General features: G+C 33.3%; 1 protein-coding gene across 1 annotated transcript in view; it reads left to right on the forward strand.

The window, feature by feature from the left end:
• OTOGL (otogelin-like) overlaps window positions 1–19,647 on the forward strand; it is a 164,205-nt gene that overhangs the window by 143,147 nt on the left and 1,411 nt on the right. The window contains exons 46-56 of the mRNA XM_008578479.1: window positions 368–580; window positions 1,045–1,149; window positions 1,565–1,672; window positions 3,023–3,124; window positions 3,669–3,773; window positions 3,859–3,899; window positions 10,878–10,941; window positions 12,064–12,242; window positions 12,704–12,808; window positions 14,170–14,289; window positions 15,744–15,789. Of these exons, the coding sequence (XP_008576701.1) occupies window positions 368–580; window positions 1,045–1,149; window positions 1,565–1,672; window positions 3,023–3,124; window positions 3,669–3,773; window positions 3,859–3,899; window positions 10,878–10,941; window positions 12,064–12,242; window positions 12,704–12,808; window positions 14,170–14,289; window positions 15,744–15,789 (1,188 nt within the window). The remainder of the gene's footprint in view (window positions 1–367; window positions 581–1,044; window positions 1,150–1,564; window positions 1,673–3,022; window positions 3,125–3,668; window positions 3,774–3,858; window positions 3,900–10,877; window positions 10,942–12,063; window positions 12,243–12,703; window positions 12,809–14,169; window positions 14,290–15,743; window positions 15,790–19,647) is intronic.

A 19,647-nucleotide genomic window follows, 5' to 3' on the forward strand; every position in this document is an offset into this window, starting at 1 on the left:
AACAGCTAATATTTTAAAACTTATTTTAATTTACATCACTGGGTTTGTCTAAGGTAAATAAATTGTACTAACAAGAGTTAAAACGTATCAAAGATAATTAATAAAACACCTTATTTATAGAAGAAAACACAAATTTACAGATAGTTGTAGAAAGGAAAAATATTTTCTATTGACTATGTAAAAACTATCATTAAGGAAAAATGTAAAATAGTAGCTGATAAAAGAAAAGAGGAATCTGAGAAAGTATAGATTTGTGACATGTCATCTACATCAATGGACCATGTCATGATCTGAAAGCAAAACATGACAGCCTGAATTATTTTAATGCCCAGGTTATGAGTGACATAACATCGTTCATGTTTTTAAGCATGCACTGATAGTGAAAACCAACCCCGCACCTCTGGGGAGATTTGGAATGGGGGCATCGACGAATGCGCCCTATACAAATGTTTGGAGAATGGAAGCATTATCCCTATAGAACCTGACTGTGATGAAGAGCCCTCGCCCATTTGTGTACGGGAAGCTGAAGTTGTCATGGGCATCACTGATGAGCGGACCTGCTGTTCAAAGGAAGTTTGTGGTATGTGTGCAGAAGCCTTGTAGTCATTTAATTCCACCAAAATATGTTGATATTCTTTGTGAAAAAGCAGGGCATTTTTTACACACAAAAATGTACAGGTTGAGGTAATAATGAAACACTGCCATAAATGTCATTTTCTCAAAGCAAGTTTCGCCTCATTGTGGTTTTGTTGATTTTGAAAATGAACATGCAAAACTCTGGCTATTAGCAATTAAAAACGTTCAGCAATACATTACAAGAGAAAGGATGTGGGAATCTTTGACTTCCTGCAATCAGGGGTGAAAGACAATAATAGACAAACCTGAAAGCTGCTGCCTTTTCACCAATGGCCCATTTTGTGAACTGAATGGGTTTAATTGCACTGTAAAAACATGGATTGTGAGTTATTTCCCTGCTTTCAGTTAGCAACACAAGATTTTAGTTATGGTCACTAATATTTTAATGCTTCTGTTTCTTATTTCTAGGATGTGACATGACTTTGTGTGTAACTACCATTCCAACGTGTACGAACAGTCAAAAGTTGATTGTTGGCTATAGCCCTCTTTCCTGCTGTCCACAGTACAAATGCGGTGAGGAATCAATTAGGAAAAATAAGAGTGAGGTTCACTGTTCATTCAGAATAGTGGATTAGATTCTCATTCTTTTCATCTCCTAGAAAATGATTTATTATAAAAGACGTGGAGTTATCTTGCTAAAGATAATTTTTTAAACCTGTGATTTTTCCATATTGATACGAAGCGGTCTTCAAAAAATTCATGGAAAGATTCTTATTATTTTTTCATTCTATTTTCCATGAACTTTTCTTCGAAGTACCTGTGTGTGTGTTTGTGTGTGTGTACTGCTATTTCTTACATATTTTTCACTAACAGTAAGATCTTTAAAATAAGTCAATTATCACTAAGTTCAAAGACAATGAAACAACACTATTTCATTTATTTTATCATCTCTCTCTATACAAATTTTCAAATATCTTTGTTTCTGCAGAATGTGACCCACTGAAATGCCCCAGTATTTCAACGCCAGAATGTAGAGGAGACCAATTCATGATTCAAGTTAGACAGGAAGAACCTTGCTGTTATTCCCCCTTCTGTGGTGAGTATTCCAGAGATAATTTCTTGAAAAAAGAGGGAGGATCTAGTGAAAATCTCTTATTTGATGTGCATTTCATGGGACTGATAACGAATATAACCAATACTCTAATGTTATACTCATAGGAATTCAACTGAATAGAACTGCAGAAAAGAAAGTACAGCATTTTAAATGACTTTTGACAATTACTACAATTAGTACCTTTTCCCATCACCAAAAACTTAATCAGTACAAGCACGACCAAGATAATAAAATCAAGGGTTTTTTTTCTCCATAATAAATAAGGCTTTGAAGGTCTTTGAAGAGAAATTTAGCAATGGCTTTCTTTAAAGAACCAACTATAATAATGGGCTCTGCTAAGACATTATAGGTCCTCTTTAAAACTCAATTTTCTGTATATCATGTGTGAGCTATGACTATCTCAAGAGAATGTTAGAAACAAGGTTGTCTGGGAAATGACTAGAACTAAATATTCTGTCTGATGAAGTGAAAATAGAAAAATAATGAAGTCTGTTTTGTAGTTCAAATAAATTATCATATCAAAGATAGGTGATTAATGTAGGTTTCAAATGTACCTATGAAAATCAAGACACCTCTCTTTGAATCAGTTAAAGTTATTTTCCTGCAGGTGGCAAAAACTGATTGATTCTGGCTAGCTTAAGCACAAACAATTATTGAAGGATTTAAGGCAGTACATAGGATCAAGATGAAGTAAAATAGCCAAGTTCTTGGAAGGAGAGAAACCAGCTGTTCTAGGTGAAAGTCAATAATAGGTGAGCCAACTCCATGTATTTCTTATCCTGGCTTGCCTCTATTTATGATTCAGATTCTATTGAGAGAGATTCTGATCTAATGTGGCTCTTCCTACCTAGTGCCTGGGAGGGTGAGGCACCTTTATGAACAATCTGTGTGGGTGGGGCATTTCTTCAAGGTCATTCAGATCATTGTTATCACGGTTGGGAGGGGATGCTGAACAGCCCAAAGAACAAGTGGCTATTACAATGTTCATCCACAAATTGTAGTAATCACAAGGGGTGAGTAAAGAAAACTTAAATAAATCATTCAACGTTATTTTGATCCTAGTATGAATAAATTACTCTGGAAACCTGAATGCCCTATATTTCTGCTAAGATAGTGTTCTATAAGTCACTGTGCTTGAAAAGTATAAAGCAATATACTCCAGCAGAATTATTGTTTTTATGACCAAGTAAAAAGATATATCTTATTTCTTTTGTTTCCTATTTTATTAAACATAATGTATTTTACTTTGATTTGATTTGTATGGTAATCTGTACTGATAATTAATTTGTTTTTAGCTCAGCTGTGACTTTTGGCTTTTTATTTCACTTTTAGTTTGTGAATCTTGCACTGAACCTATTCCACTATGTACTGATGGGGAATTTCTCTCGGTGAATCTTAATACAACAGACTTCTGTTGTCCTCAGTATTATTGTGGTAAGTGTATTTTAACTAATTTAAAATATTTATATTTTATTTTGATTTGATTTGTATGGTAATCTGTACTGATAATTAATTTGTTTTTAGCTCAGCTGTGACTTTTGGCTTTTTGTTTCACTTTTAGTTTGTGAATCTTGCACTGAACCTATTCCACTATGTACTGATGGGGAATTTCTCTCGGTGAATCTTAATACGACAGACTTCTGTTGTCCTCAGTATTATTGTGGTAAGTGTATTTTAACTAATTTAAAATATTTAGATGTGTCCAATATTTAAGAAGCCCAGTGCATCTTGGTTGTACTGTTATATCAGAACCCTTTGCAGGGCTTTTCACTTGATGAGCTGTCTCAGCACTACTACTGTTGCTGTACTTGCTTATGAGTCATTTGTTCTGTCCCCGCCAACACATGGCAATTGGGTGGTGGGAGAGCCAGCCATGAATCTGTGTACTACATTAGTAATGGTGGTGAACTAAATGGTAGGTAATGGGAAACGGCAATTGCATGAAATTAATCTTTACTCATGTAATTTTTCTTTTTAGTTTGTGAGCCAAATCTTTGTCCTACACCATTACTCAACTGTGCAGAAGATATGAATCTTGTGAAAGAAAATGTATCTGGTCAATGTTGTCCAATATGGCATTGTGGTAAATAGTTTTCATACTTTAAAGTTTTATTACAATAAATTAACATATTCTGATTAGTGTAAATATGTTAATTTTTGCCTTTTAGAATGTAACTGTGAAAACCTTGTTATGACAACTTGTGAAGTGGTAAGAACACATATTTTGATTGACTTTTCCTATTATTTAAATCAGTTTTTTCTTCCCTTATCTCTCTCATTTCTGAATTCTTCTCAGAGTTAATGGAATTGTTCTTATTAAATTGTACTGAAGTAGATTTAAATAATGTGCTCTGCTATTAGGGAATAGTCAACCTTTTATATTTTACTTGAGATAGGAAATTATTACTTTTTTTTAACTATTGAATGAATTTACTGGTCTTATATCTACTCAAGTTCATTGGCCTTAAAATGCAGCAAAACATTGAAAAAATATTGAACAGTGTCTCCAATGATTCTTTAAGAAAGTGCACTAACAATATATTTGTTGTAGAGGAGGAGAGTGTAACCATGGAACTGCCTGTACCTTCTTAAGAGTTATCTGTGAACATGTAAACCTTTTAGACATTCCAAAGATTTCATTTTTAGAAATGATAAGGATTACCATAGTGTCATTTATTTAACCATTTTAGATAGATGCATCCAATGGTGCTTAACAAGTCTTTGTCTTCTTTAAATATTTACCTTCATGATATACCTATAACACTTGAGAAAGATAATATATTCCTGGCCCTATTTTTTAGAGAAGGCATGTTTTCTTTTCCAAAGATATATTCGTTTTTTCTTTTCCTTATCAAACAATGTGTATTCTTAGAAAGTTCATTCAGACTGTCCAGCTGAAATCTATATTCTGGGGAACAAATGAGGCAGTTTAAAAATAACAGAATCCCTCTTATAATGCCACTGTTTTATTTGAAAGGCATTAATCCAACATATGCTCTAATGATTAGAGTTATCATCTATGATTTACACAAAATGTTTCAGCTTTATTATTTTGTGTGTGCACTACACACACATTTGATTATTTTATGTGTGCACTACGTGTACATCTACACCAGAGTAGAATTATGATACCTTATATTTCTCAAACCTTCACAATTTACATAATATGTTTAGTATATTAACTCACTGAATCTTCACAAAGTAAGTATTTTCAGCTCATTTTATAAGTAAGGAAACTGAGGTCCAAGAGAGCAAATGATTTACTGAGATCTTCAGGATTCAAACCAAGGAGTTGTTTTTGTGTGTGTCTATTTTTTGTTCTTTCTATTCTGCTTTAACACTTTTATTTTCCTTACAAAATGCAGCCAGGACACAATTTGAAACAAGAACAAAAGCAAATGTGTGACTACCTTGTTTCTGTCTGTCCTTGCCTTTCTCTAGCTCTGCCTCACTTTCCTCATCTGTAATATAAAAATAGTAACAATGTCTTATCACAGAAGCAAAATAAATTAATATTATTTAAATACTTAGTACCTGACACATAGATAGAACTCAATAAGTATTAGCTATAATTATTACTTTTTTGACACATTAAAACTTAATTTCCTTATTATTATTATTTTTTCCTTATAAGTTAGACCCACCCCTTTTCCAGTTTCAGTCTCTTTCTCTGGGACACATAGGTTTTCTGAAGGCAAACTGGGAGCACTGTACAACCTTTGTGTTTATTCTTTATTTTTAAAAGTTTAAATTTTTTTCTTATTTGTTGTTTTAAATTGACAAATAACAGGTGTATATGTTTATCATATACAACATGATGTTTTGAAATATGTATACATTGTAGGATAGCTATATCAAGCTAATTAACTAATGCATTATCTCACAAACATTATTTTTTGTGGTAAGAACACTTAAAGTATATTCTCGTAACAATCTTCAAGAATACTGTACAATGCATTGTTGTAAACTATAGTCATCATGTTGTACAAAAGATCTCCCGAACTCATTCCTCTTATCTAATTAAAATTTTGTATCCTTTGAGCAACATCCCCACCACCTCCAGGCCCTGGTAACCACCATTGTACTCTCAATTTCTATGAGTTCAACTTTTTTAGGTTCTGTCTATAAGTGAGATCATGCAGTGTATGTCTTTCTGTGTTTGGCTTATTTCACTTAACATAATGTCCTCCAGATTCATACATGTTGTCACAATTGGCAAGATTTTCTTGTTTAAGGCTGAATAGTATCCCATTTTGTATATATACCACATTTTCTTTATCCATTCATCCATTGAGGTACACTTAGATTGATTTCGTATCTTAGCTATTGTGAATAATGCTGCAATGAACACAAGAGCACAGATATCCAATCAACATATTGATTTCACTTCCTTGGATATCCACCTAATGGGATGGCTGGATCATACGGTAGTTCTATTTTTAATTTTTTGAGGAACCTTTATAGTGTTTCCTATAATGGCTGTACTAACTTACATTCCAACCAACAATTTTTCTTTTCATCCTTGCCAACACGTGTTATCTTTTTTTTTTTTTTTTTTTATAGGAGAATTGTATTTGTAGATTGTTTGGGCTAGCATCAACATTTGACACTATAATTTTGGGGGGCACATTAAAACTTAATTTCTTAATTTTATTAGCTATCATTATTACTACAAGATAAACACAATACTCAGAATGTTAACCACAAGGTGGAGATCATCATGGAGAACTTTCTAGGGAGGCTGACCATCAAGAAAAGCTTGGAAGAGAGTGATAGTCAGGTTAAGAATAATGAATGAAAGCCATTGAACTATTCCAGATGGGGGCTACTAAGAACAGAGTAAATGCACAAATGTATGAGATAAGGTAGATATGCTAAAGGACAGCAACTTCTCTATTGTCTGGAAGAAGAGCTAACTGGAAGAAGAACAATGAGAGATCAAAACCTATCCAAATTGGGGTGATAGGAATGGGCTTTAAAGGTAAGAATGAGGAATTTAAACTTTATTAATTTATTTGTTCTTTTCAGTTACTAATTTGACCAACATTTGTTGAAAACCAATTATGTGCAGTTGTGGTACCAGACACTTGAAAACTTACAATCCTACCCTGTGGAGCTCAGTGCAGATTTAATATGATAGGAGATGAAAAGGGTCCTGCGTAGGATGGGAATTATGATGAAAATGGTTTTTAAGGAGAAAACGTTGCTCTTCCTGTGTAGCAGGATATGGGCAGTAAAATATTAAAGTGCAGAAGATCAGCAAAGAGACATGCAGGAATGAGGACCTTGGGTATAGTGAGATCTGTACATAAGGGGAGGGGTTGAATCTAGAAGGGCAGATGGAAGTTTTTGTGTCACACTTCTGTGTAACAGAGATGCAAAAAAGGATTACTCAAAGCAACATGAATGTAATGAGAAGTCCAAAGGGACTGCACCTCAGAAACTCCTCTGTTAAAAGGAGAAAACTGGGTACAACCCCTATTCAAAGTTAGCATCTATTTTTTATAGTAAAGACAAGGAAGTTTCACAAGAATAATCAGTTGATTCAATCATTTCAAAAGGACACAAAGACACGGGCAATGTGACAAAAGTTATCTATAGCTAAGTATAGCTTAAACAATGGAAACTAGTAACATCACTTAAATTAACAAGGTGACATTCCAAAGTACAATTTGTGAAAAGCTAAATTGATCAGATTGCCATTGATCATTATCTAACCCAAAATGTAACCTCTCCCCAAATGATTTAAACAAAAGTTACACTCTTATGATAATTCTTGCTAAAGTTTCCACTAACAAACAGCTTGTCCTTAGCAAACATTTTTTCACATTTTTTCCTACAACAATTCTTTCAACATCTTTTAACAACAATCAGTATGTTAGTCAAAGTACATAATCCCATCCCTAAACAGTGATTAGAATTAATTAGATGGGCTTTTGCCACACTATGTGTGGACTTTTGTCCCATACATGCATTACCAAAAAAACCCTATTCTAAAAATCAACTGAGAATCAACATATACTTGATTGTAATTGATTAGATGGGCTTTTGCCACATTATCTGTGGACTTTTGTCCCCTAAATTGAGGGCTTTTGCCCCATACATGCATTACCTAAAAACCCTATTCTAAAAATCAAATGAGAATCAGGATTTCTAACACTCTACAGTTTTGGCCTTTTGTAACATGTATGTGTTGTGTGTGTATAGTTGGACAAACACTCCAGTTGGTCAGAGAAACAGCTCAGAATAGAGACACTGAGATTCCACTTATAACCAACCTCATTTAGAGCTCTTTTGCTGGCCTGAAAGAGGTAACAGTGTCTTATAAGCATTTCAATAACTTCTAACATAACAATAAGTACCAAGTTCTTCTTCCTGTGGGAATTTATGCCTCCTATGTCTGGGCACTTTGAAGCTTCTTTGGGTAGAAGCCTTTATGTTAATTCATTAACCTCGATCTGATCATTACCTTAACTCTGCTTTTTTTTTTTCCTAATAGGTTCCTACCATTTTGCACTTTCCCTTTTCTTGTGTTCTTCTCCTTCCCCCAAATTTGTGTTAGTAGCTGGCCTATTTAGCTTATTTCCAGCTCAAGTCTCAATGTCTTAATATGAGACTTAATTATGAATCAAATTTTGACAATACTTAATATTCCAAGCATTTATTGAGTGTATGCTATATTACATATTAGTACTGTTGTAGGCACACAGAACATAACTACAGTAGTAGTTTCAATATCCTTGAACATCTTACCCAAATATGCATAACTGTCCATGTGTGATGACTTAGATTTGACGTTCATGGTTCTACACAAGCATTGACCTAACCCAGTGTTCCTGAGTATTCACTCTGAATGATGGCTAATGTTAGTCTTAGTGACTAAGGTGATTTTTTTAACATCACATTAGTTTATTCACATAGACAACAAAGGTATTTCAACCTGAAGAGTATTTTAGAGCTTTGCAGTGTTTCTTTCATAATGGCTTTATTAAAACATAATTCACATACCATACAATTTTCAGCCATTTAAACTATACAATTCAGTGTTTTTTAGCATATTCACAGAATTGTGCAGTCATCAACACAATCAATTTTAGAACAATTGCATCACCACAAAAAAGAAACCTTGTACCTATGAGCAGTAACTCCTCATTTCCCTCAAACTCCCAGCCCTCAGAAATCATTCTGCCACTATGAATTGTCCTATTCTGTATATTTCATATAAAGGGAATCATATAATAATATGTGGTCTTTTGTGTCTGGCTCCTTTAACTTAGCATAAGGTTTTCAATGTTCATACATATTGTTGCATGTGTCATGACTTTATTTCTTTTTATTGTCAAATACTATTCCTTTGTATGGCTATACCTAGATACTTATACGAATAAGATATTAAAATGACCAATAGCACATAAAAAGATGCTTAACATCATTAGTCATCAATTAAATGCAAATCAGAAGTACAGAGATACACCACCTCACACCCACTAAAAAGACAGAAAATAACACATGTTGTCAAAGATGTGGAGAAATTGGAACCCTTATACACTGCCGATGGCAATGTACAATGATGCAGCTGCTTTGGAAGACTGCCTGGCAGTTACTCAAAAGGTTAATTAGACTTACCATATGACCCAGCAATTCCACTCCTAGGTATATGCCCAGCAGAAATGACAACATATTTCCATACAAAAACTTGTACTTGAATGTTCATAGCAGCACTATTTATAATTACCCCAAAGTAGAAACAACCTACAGTGACTTTGCTGTTGACTTCAAAGGAGAGGGATGCTCACTTGGTGGAAAAAAGCACCATCTTATTTCATGTAATATTATGAATTTGTAGAGCAATATCTCATTCCCTCTGTGTGAAATTGTATACTTACAAGAATAAAGTATAACTAGATATATGGATAAGATCTTGAAAGAAATAAGCATAGAAGGGGAGAACAGATGATTTAAGCCTAAGTTTGAGAGTACAGAGAGAGCGATTTGGCTTTAACTATTAAAACGTAGGTGAGTAAGTGACCTAAAAGAGTTAGTACAGCCTAATGCTTCCTTCTTTCATCTCTGGAGTAGCTTACATACTAGGATAATCTGATTTATTATTATTATTAACTCCATTATTCTGACATTTTATTTCCAATCCCACTGGTATTTTCTAATGACTAAAGTCCTAAAACATCAAATGAGTTCATGTTTACGAAACTACTTTACAACTTATAAGGCACTGTAAAAAGTAAGATGTTATTAGCTTAACAGGAAAACATGCCATTTGTATATTCATTTGTATATATGAATTTACTTAAATCATTTCTTTGGGTCAAGGATCAAATTTATTTTATTAGTGATGTCATATGAAAATTAAATGCATGAAGGAAAAGTGGAGGCTTAAAATACCATTTTGAAACTTTAAGCTTAGTCCTGTGTTTGCTTGGGGGAATATCATTTCTGATAGAACAAAGTTTGAGCATCTGTCATGACAACAAATTACTAACAGCTAAAGGTTATATAGCACTTTCTATGTGTCAGTCCTATTCTAAGCTCTTTACATATATTGTTTCATTTATTTCTCTCCACAATCCTAAGAGGTAGGCAGTGTTATTTTCCCCAGTTTACAGATGAGGGAAGTGAGGAGCAGACTGGTTAAGTAACTTGCCCTAGATCACACGGCTGGCAAGTAGCAGAGCTAGGATTGGCACAAAGGCAGTCCTGTTACTGAGCCTGTTCTGTATGCTGTGACAGCCTTGCTCAGATGCAGACATCAGAGCCCTGGACCACCTCTATTATTTGCCCAAAGCAAGAATTTCCCAGGGTTGGCAAGTGTTATCTCTGATTGCCTTCCAGAAGCTCAGAATCAATACAATTTGAAAGTTAAGACAGACCATAAAGATCACCATATCCACCTTTACTCAGTAGATAAAGAAATAAATGCTTGGAGAGATCGAGTGATCCCTAGGCACATTATTTATAATGAATTTTTCCATGAGCTACTAATTAAGTGACCACAGAGTTAATCCAAGCCTATTCACTATCAGATATTTATTAAACACCTGCTGTTTGTCTGGCTGTGTGGTAGGAAACTTACTAAATGTTATGAATGCATATGTATATATTTTACAATTGTCATATAATAAGATACATGGTAAGTCATATAATAATAATAATAATAATATCTTTCTAATAGGGAGAATTTACTACAATAGACCATAACTTTCAGAGTGACTGTGGATGTGTAAAGTATCTCTGTGGTAACTATATTTTTTGTAACTCAAATTATTAGTGAATATTATTGGTATCTATTTTTCATTATTAGTGAATTAAAAAAGATTTTCTTTGAGATATATGTTACACATTTTAAGCCATTCACCAGTATTTGAGTGTAAAGATGTACTATTATTTTTCATTTTATGCTTTTATGCTAAATGTTCTGAAATATTTGATAATAGGACAGAAAAGTAAATATTTTTTTCAGAGACTTCAAAGAATTTTAAAGTAGGGTTCTTTTTAATATTTCTATATTTAAGTTTTTAAAAATAGACAACATCTATAAGTGTAAGGGTTTTTCACCCATTGTTTTATTATCTTTGATGTTAATAATGCAGAGCATAGAGTGGATTTTTCTATGAAACAGAAACCTTCATATTTAAATATTAGCAGGCTAATAGGAAAAAAGTTTTGATCAATGGCTTAAAATTTTTATATTTTTATATGAGAGAAGGCTTAAGTTCAGTGTTGGTGAGGCACAAACAGCTTCTGAGCTGAATTTTTCATCCCTATCCCAGACTACCGTGATATGCCACTTCTAAAAATACAACAGTGTGTTATTCAATCAGATGCCTCCATCATGAAATACGATATACATGGTATTTATTTTGCAACACTAGAAAATTAAAAAAATTTCCCCAAATAAAAACATTTAAAAACCATGAAATGTTAACAGTTCTATCATTAAAAGTCCTGGTATTGAATTAGGCTTTGCATCCACAGCCACACCCAACGTGTCACGCATTCTGAAAAAGGAGCAGCAAGAAGCTTGCCTATTCTAGAGATCTATTCTGGAACCTGCTACAAAATACAGCTTTTGGAGGAAGTTTAAACAATAAACAACAGTTGATTTCACAAATCAATTTCTTATGATGTTAAGGAATAAATGTGCTACAGTCATTATTAAGTAGACTCTTGGGTTATTAACAACATATAAAAGTGAAGATCTTCACTGGTTTTGAAAAATTGGCATATCACAATGAAAACTTAAATATAGACAAATTAGAAATATAGACTTAAAATTAGGCTTAAATATAAATTCCACTGATGGATTAATAAAAAATTCTATATCATGTTTTCTTGTTGACTATTTTTTCTTTCCTTAGAAAAGGATGATGTGTGTGTATTTCAAGAAGTATCAGTATTGAATCCCGGACAATCTATGATAAAGTATTTGAAAGGGGACTTCTGTTACACAATAGAGTGTCTGGAAGAAAAAGATAACCACACAGGCTTTCACACTCTGAATTTTACAATGGTGAACTGTTCAAAAGAATGTGAGGCTGTAAGTATGCCTTATAAATCTTTCTGGTGAGAGTTAATGAGTCTAAAATTGGCAGCTACAGAATTCGAACTAGGAAGACTCCATGAGTTAAAAATATACACTTGAATAGTTCTTGAGAAGTCTATTATTGTGCAATATATTTATGTCATGCAGATTTTCACTTTCCTGTGTATGACCTTGAGCTTCAGGAGTCTCATTATCTATAGCTTGACAGCTGGTTTGACCTGAGGTTGCCGTAGCTGCTTGATGAATCTTGGCTGTTAGATGTAAAGGTTAATATCTACTTCACTTTTAATATAGCTTTATAAAGTCAATTATTATTTGAAGCTCCTCAAATTCAACCTTAAAAATGGTTGCAGGTGATCAGAGAGAGCATATAGTTATGTTGGAAAGAACTAATTCATTAAAAATAGTGGTATGGTTGTGTGGCTTATTCAACATATTATTATTATTATTTTCAGCACCAGGCATACATTCCATCCCCAAGTGATTATGATTGTTGTGGTACCTGCAAAAATGTGTCCTGCAAATTTCATATGGAAAATGGAACATCAGTTATATATGACGTACGAATTCTTTATTTTCTAAAATGTGTTTCTTGGAAGGTAGTTTTTTGTACTACTTTCTGAAGAAGACATTCTTGGGTCAAATAACTTTAGAAAATCTCTATCTCTCTCTCTCTTCCCCCCCCCCCCCCCCCCCCCCCCCCCCCCTTTTCTAAAATGTGTTTCTTGGAAGGTAGTTTTTTGTACTACTTTCTGAAGAAGACATTCTTGGGTCAAATAACTTTAGAAAATCTCTATCTCCCCCCCCCCCCCCCCCCCCCCACGCACACACACACCTCTACATACAATAAACGCATCCATATGCAGCACACTTACAACACACAAGACACAGTTACATATGTTACACATAAAAATATCTGATAATTTTTTTGTAAAGAAATATGTTTAACTTGTTTTTCAAATGAATTTTTATCATAGATCCTCATTTTTTTTCAGATGTGAGAAATGGGCTTCGAGAAATGCTGATTTCTAATCATAACAAAAGAACAATTAATATTTCTATGGAACAGCTAATTTTTGATTTCAGATAAATTAGATATTACTGTGCTTCCTAAATTTGAATACTTTATTTAATAGGTTTTTTTTCTAATTGAAATTCATAGAAGATCTGAACTATTCATAAATTAAAATAAAATCTAGAGAAAAGAAAATGGTTAAGGTCATCAAAATTCTTTACTGGTTCATAAGAAATCTTCAAGTCAGTTTGACTGTTATTGTAAAATGTGAGTTATGAAATAAAAATTACAGCCCAATAATTATGTAATAATTATTTCAGCTGACTATTTCTGAATAAGAATTCTGAAATCAAGAATGAAACAAAGTTTTTATATTTAAACATTTGTTAAAAGAATAAGATTAGGTTTTAAAATAAACATAAGGTATATAAAATTACAACTATAAGTCAACAAACACTATCATTCCAAATATTTTTTTTAAATTTTTTGATGAAAAGGGAGTAGAAGGAAGAATAAACAAAGCTCAAGAAAGGAGGTGTATAAGTGATATGATTTGTTGTTTTATAATTAGTGAGGAACTATTAGAGCAAGACCTTTGGCACTTGGCCAAATTAGATAATTAATTTTGTAGTAGAAACAGGTATCTATTTACTTCTTTCCTTTCTATTGCTTTATTTCATGTTTATATCTGGTTCTAGTATAAAACCTAACATATACAAAGACACATGTATATTTTTAATCATTTCAGATAAATCTTTGGACCTTTTTTGGATGGAACATTTTATGTCACAAGAGGCTCTCTGCATCTTGATTTGGCTTTTGATTCAGTTGAATAGGAAATATTCTACTTAATATATATAGCATATTTTAATATGAAAAACAGTAACTCTTTCTGTTTTTTTTTAGGAGGGAAGTACCTGGCACTATAACTGCACAACATATGAATGTGTTAAGACTGATGAAGGGACAATGATTCTAAACTACAGTATGGTCTGTCCCCCTTTTAATGAGACTGAATGCAAAATGGTTTGTACTTTGTTATATCTAAAAAATTTAGTATTAAACATAATTTAGAAAATACACATTAATATGTTTTACAGGCTCATAATTACATTGTGGCTTATTTATTATGGTGAATGTTTTATTTTCATGAATAAATAAAAGCTCTATTATATTTCTTCAGTTTGCTATTTTGAGTAAATATGGTGTTCCAAATAATTTTGACTCTCTTTCAATGGACACTTTGCTATCTCTGGGTTTTTTATGTGTAGATATGAAGATTATTGAAAAATCATTTGGTCACTAGACCTAGACTCCCTTTTAATATGGATTAATAAACTAATCAATCAGAGTTTGGCCAATTTTCTTTCCTAAACAAACAGCCAGATTTGTGATTTCATTCACCTTTTAATGCTGTTGGCCTAAGAGACATTTGCCTTAGCATTGCTGAGCACAGGCCACTAGAGAACAGCAAAATCACTGCATTGCCAGTTCTTTAGTTTTATGCTCTCAGTTTCCTATTCTTTCAGAGAAGAGTCTATTGGGAAAGGAGATTTTGAAAAGTGATACAGTTTTTATTTTTAAGGATCCTTTGTAGCTTTAATTATTGAGGTAATAATAACATTCCTAATGAAAAATTAGCTTTGTTCTGTGTGAAGATACATAGCATAGTCTCATTGCTTTTTTTCCCCAAAGATATGTCTTTTTAACAATGATGGCCAACTAGATTTAACATGTAGTAAGGTCATAGATTTTCAGTTCTGGAAAGAAACTAAGTCATAATTTTATTTTACAGACTAATTTTTATAGAGTACATTATTCTTATATTTTAATTGCAAAAAACAACTTACTAAAGCAGTTATCAATTACTGTTAAAATTCCAAAAGCTGATCAATAAAATTTTATTAATTTAGCCTTAGATAAGAGCCATGCTGAAGTAGAGAATTTTTTTGAATAATAAAATATTAAAGAAAAAGATATGTCATTTTAGCATTCAGTTATATTCAGGAACTCAATCTAATCTATTTGAGCAGTTTAGATTATTTTGATGAGTTAAAAATATATAGTGGTCTCTATTTAAAATAGCTTTTATTATTTTGCTTTGGTAAAAAATATCTTGTGGCATTTAAAAAGTGTCCTTTTACATATTGTAATATTTTTACCCTCTTTTTCATATTACTAACATAGATATAATGTAATTTTAAATAAAATATCTGCTCCTAATTTTTAAAATAAACGTTTTTATTTTTATTTTTTTAATTAAAAAAATTTAACTTATCGATATACAATATACTTGATTTTTTTTGTCCCTTTATCAATTCCTCCTTTTCCCATATATGTCAATCATTTTTCTGTAAAAGCTTTGTGATATTTGATAAAGGTATTGGGAAAGTTAGTTTATTTCTAGTCAAAGAGGAAATGAATAAACACTGTATTTTTTTGGTTTTTGTTTTTACTTTATTCTTTTTCTCTCTTCCTAGAATGAAGGGATTGTAAAGCTTTATAATGAAGGCTGTTGCAAGATCTGTAAGTGAGGACATATCACAGGCATTAACTGATAGACTAGTTTTAATTGCTCATGGTGATTATAGTTTTTCTCATAAAATTTAATTCCTGTGATTCAAAGAGGGAAACAAATTTTATAAAGTATATTATTTAGAGGTTTTTGTGTCATGTGGTTAATAACTTTTTAATTTAGTCTTTATCTTCTGGAGTGTAAGTAAAGTATTTTAATTTAGAATATTTTAATTTAGATATTGGAAATTTCTTTATTGTGGCATTTCCCAAAAGGTATTGTGCAGGATTTTAATAGGCTTTAAATTTAAAAATGTCCTATGGCCAAATTTGCTCACAACATGCTGTACTACACAAAGTTAAGTAGGTTACTATAAGAATTGCACTGTGACTCCAATAAGGACATAGGGAGAGCAGTATTTGCCAAACCTATTTGAACAAGTCCATGGTTCTGTACAATAGTTTTGGGAAATACCATTTTTGTAAATTGTATTTATATCCTGTATGTAAGAGTTCCCATAATTATTCTGATAACTAAAGTTATGTGAATGCAATATATGTTATATTAGTTTGAATTATCAGGTTTATTTCATAGTGATTTTGAATGATTTTAAGTGGGCTATTCATGCAACCACTTTTTTTTCTTTTTCAAATGTCTATGAATTTATGTCAGGATAAAGATAGGAGTTTTAGGAAAATTGGCATAGGCAGTAATTTTAAAATTGTTTAGAGAAGGTTTCAGGAAAAGGGACACAACACAATCCAAGTTAATACCATAGTGTAAGATCAGATTCTTACCTACAAATCATCATGCCTCTCAAGGGAGATTTCTGAACTTCTTTCAAGAAGGGCTAAATCCCATGGATATTTAAGAGTAGTCTTGTCTATTCAAAGCTGTACAATGGTACCAAACAGAATATTAAATATATGAAAATATTGATACAACATTACGTATAATAGCTTATAAGTCAGAAACTCTCCTAAGTTTTCTACACAATATTTATCCCTCAAATAAATCCAGTGAAACAGTTTTTGACATGATCCTGATTTTCAGCTTAAAGGGGTTAAGTCATTTGTCCATGTCATACCTCTTTTGAGTGGTATTCCTGGGACTCCACTCTGGGTCTGCTTCTTAACTACTTGTGATATTCTGGAACATCACCAGGATATATTGCAGGAAAGGAAAGAAGCCGAATAATGAGCTCTGTTGATTATTGGCAGGGCTAGGAAGAACAAATTTTTATTTACTTGATAAGTGAAAAGTCAAATTTAAAACACACATACATATAGCCAACAAGCAAAAAGTTCACCATAAAATGGCCCGACATCTAATTTGTTATCATGCTAGTTTGTAGGCCTGTTGTAACAAAGTTTCACAAAGTGGGTGAATTAAACAACAGAAATTTAATTAGTGTCTCAGTTCTGGAGACTGGAAGTCCAAACCAAGATGTTGGCATGGTTGGTTCCTCCTGAGGGCTGTGCGGAAAGGATCTACGCCAGGCCTCTCTCCTTGGCTTGTCAAAGGCCATCTTCATGTTCGCATGGTGTTTTCCCTGCATGTGTGTCTTTCTCCAAATTTCCCCCTTTTATGAGGACACTTCATATTGGATTAAGGCCCACCTAAAGATCTCATTTTTACTTGATTACCTCTGCATAGACCTTAGGTCACTTTCTGAAGGTACAAAGGAGTTTTTTGAAGGCACAATTTAACCCGTAACAGTTATGTTTTGGGGACTTTTGTGCATAGTGTAATAACACTTTATATTTTTATAACCTCACCTCTTTTTCCTTCTCCCTCCTCCGAGTCTAGACTCTCCCTTATGTATGAGATACATGAATAGAGTCATAGGCAATGTTAAGGCCCTGGCTTCTGTAACCCCATGTTAATTATTAGAGAAGTGAGTACATTTATGGTATCTGAGGGCATACAGGGGAAGATCTGTGTGACGGATCATTTGAACCGCCATTTAGTGCCTCCCACATATTGAGGCTCCATTAAGCTCATTGCAGACAAGACCACAACTAATCCTCACAACAGTTTTGGGAGGCAGGTATAGTTTCCCCCACAGATGAGGAACTGAACGTTCAGAGAAGCTGATTACACCAATCAGTAATGGGTTTAGGCCATTCCAATGCCTGGGCCCAGGATCTTGCAACTCTGCCAAGTCCTTTGAAGTTGCAGAATAATAACAAACTACCATGGTTTCTCTCATCTGACATCTAAGGACTTGTGAAGTAATTTCTGCTTTGTTATTAGAGAACCCTTGTCTGTAGTCTTTGTTTTGGGTGACCATGGTATGAAAGAGATTGTAGAGGCTGGATACTATCACAGGTGCTGTGCTAAACCAAATGTGTTACAATAAAGTCTCTGAGAAATGAACTGGAAATGCCTTTTCGTACAAACTCTGCTATGAATAAATTAATGCTGTCCCAGTCTCATTCACTGAATGAAGTAACTTCTCAAATAGGTTTTTATTGGGTGCCTACATGCCAGACACCCTTTCAGGCACTGGTACTATAATAGTGAACGAAACAACATTTGGATCGTGCTTATTATCAAGGAGAGGAAGAAACACTAAACACATAAATAGGTACCAAGATGTCATGTAGTGGTGAGTGGTATAAAGAAAAGAAGTGAAGACTAAAAGGAGTGGAGAGTGAGGGGATCTGGGTTGTTAATTTAAGTGGGGGCTCCGTGATGAGGTGTCATTTGAATAGAGACCGGGTGTCCTAGGGAAGCCAGCCAGGCAGGGAGTTGTGTTCAAAGTGGAGGAAGCAGCAACGTGTGGCTGTAGCGTGAGGAGTGAGAGGAGGAAGGTGATAGAACAGAGACCATGGTAAAGATGATTTCTTTCTTGACTCTTCTTTATTCTTGAACTAAGATGAGAACAGAAGGGCTAATGAAGCCATTGGTGGATGAAAGCACCATAAGGCACAAAACAGCCTGCCCTGCACTCCACCAGTCACACTGAGCCTGGGGTCACACCGTAGGTGAGAGGTCAGGGAAAGGAGAAAGAACCAGCCCAGGAGACTGAGGAGGAGCCATGAGTGAGATAGGATGAAAACCAAAACCTATGAGCTCAGGAAGTCAGTGTGGAAAGTGTATTAAGGAGGACAGAGTGATGGCCTGGGTCAGTGCTGCTGAGAAGTCAAGTAAGATGAGAACTGAGAGGTGACCTTTGAATTTAGCAGTTTAGAGGTAATGGGTGACCTTGAGAAGGACGGTTTAATTTCAGGCAATCTTAGCTATCCATCTGTCCTTCAACTGGAACAGGTTAACCTTTATTTTCTCTACATGTTGCGATTTCTTAAAGCATTTATTTTAAATAAGGGTTTTATGGCTAAACTTATTTGAAAATTGGTGATATAATTCTACTCTTTTGCAAGGAAGGAAACTCAGCAGAATGACTCAATGACTTTCCTAAAGTGACAAAGCAAATTAATAACAGAGCGAGGTGAGGACATTGGTCTTTTGCATATTGATTCAGGGATTACATCTACTATGTACAACATTAAATATATATTCTTGGGTGTATTACAAGTAATAATCCATCACACACACAGAGGCAGGTTAAATATCCTGAATGAATACAAAGTGTTTCCATTTGAAATCATAAAAGACCTTTTTAGAGCCATAAAATCAAGTATGACTCATCCATATATTTCAATATGGTTGATAAATAATTCAATTACATTTTTCATTATTTTATATTAATATCCATTAAGATAATATAGTTTTAAATCTTTTAATTTTTATTTTAAAAATGATGTATATATGTATTATGCATTAATTATGTATATATATATATTTACTTAGACATACCATACATATCATTGTTTATTCCAAAAATTACTTAAAATTTAATTTTT

Source organism: Galeopterus variegatus, unplaced genomic scaffold (genome assembly GCF_000696425.1).
Source record: "Galeopterus variegatus unplaced genomic scaffold, G_variegatus-3.0.2 Scaffold1692, whole genome shotgun sequence".
NCBI lineage: Eukaryota > Metazoa > Chordata > Mammalia > Dermoptera > Cynocephalidae > Galeopterus > Galeopterus variegatus.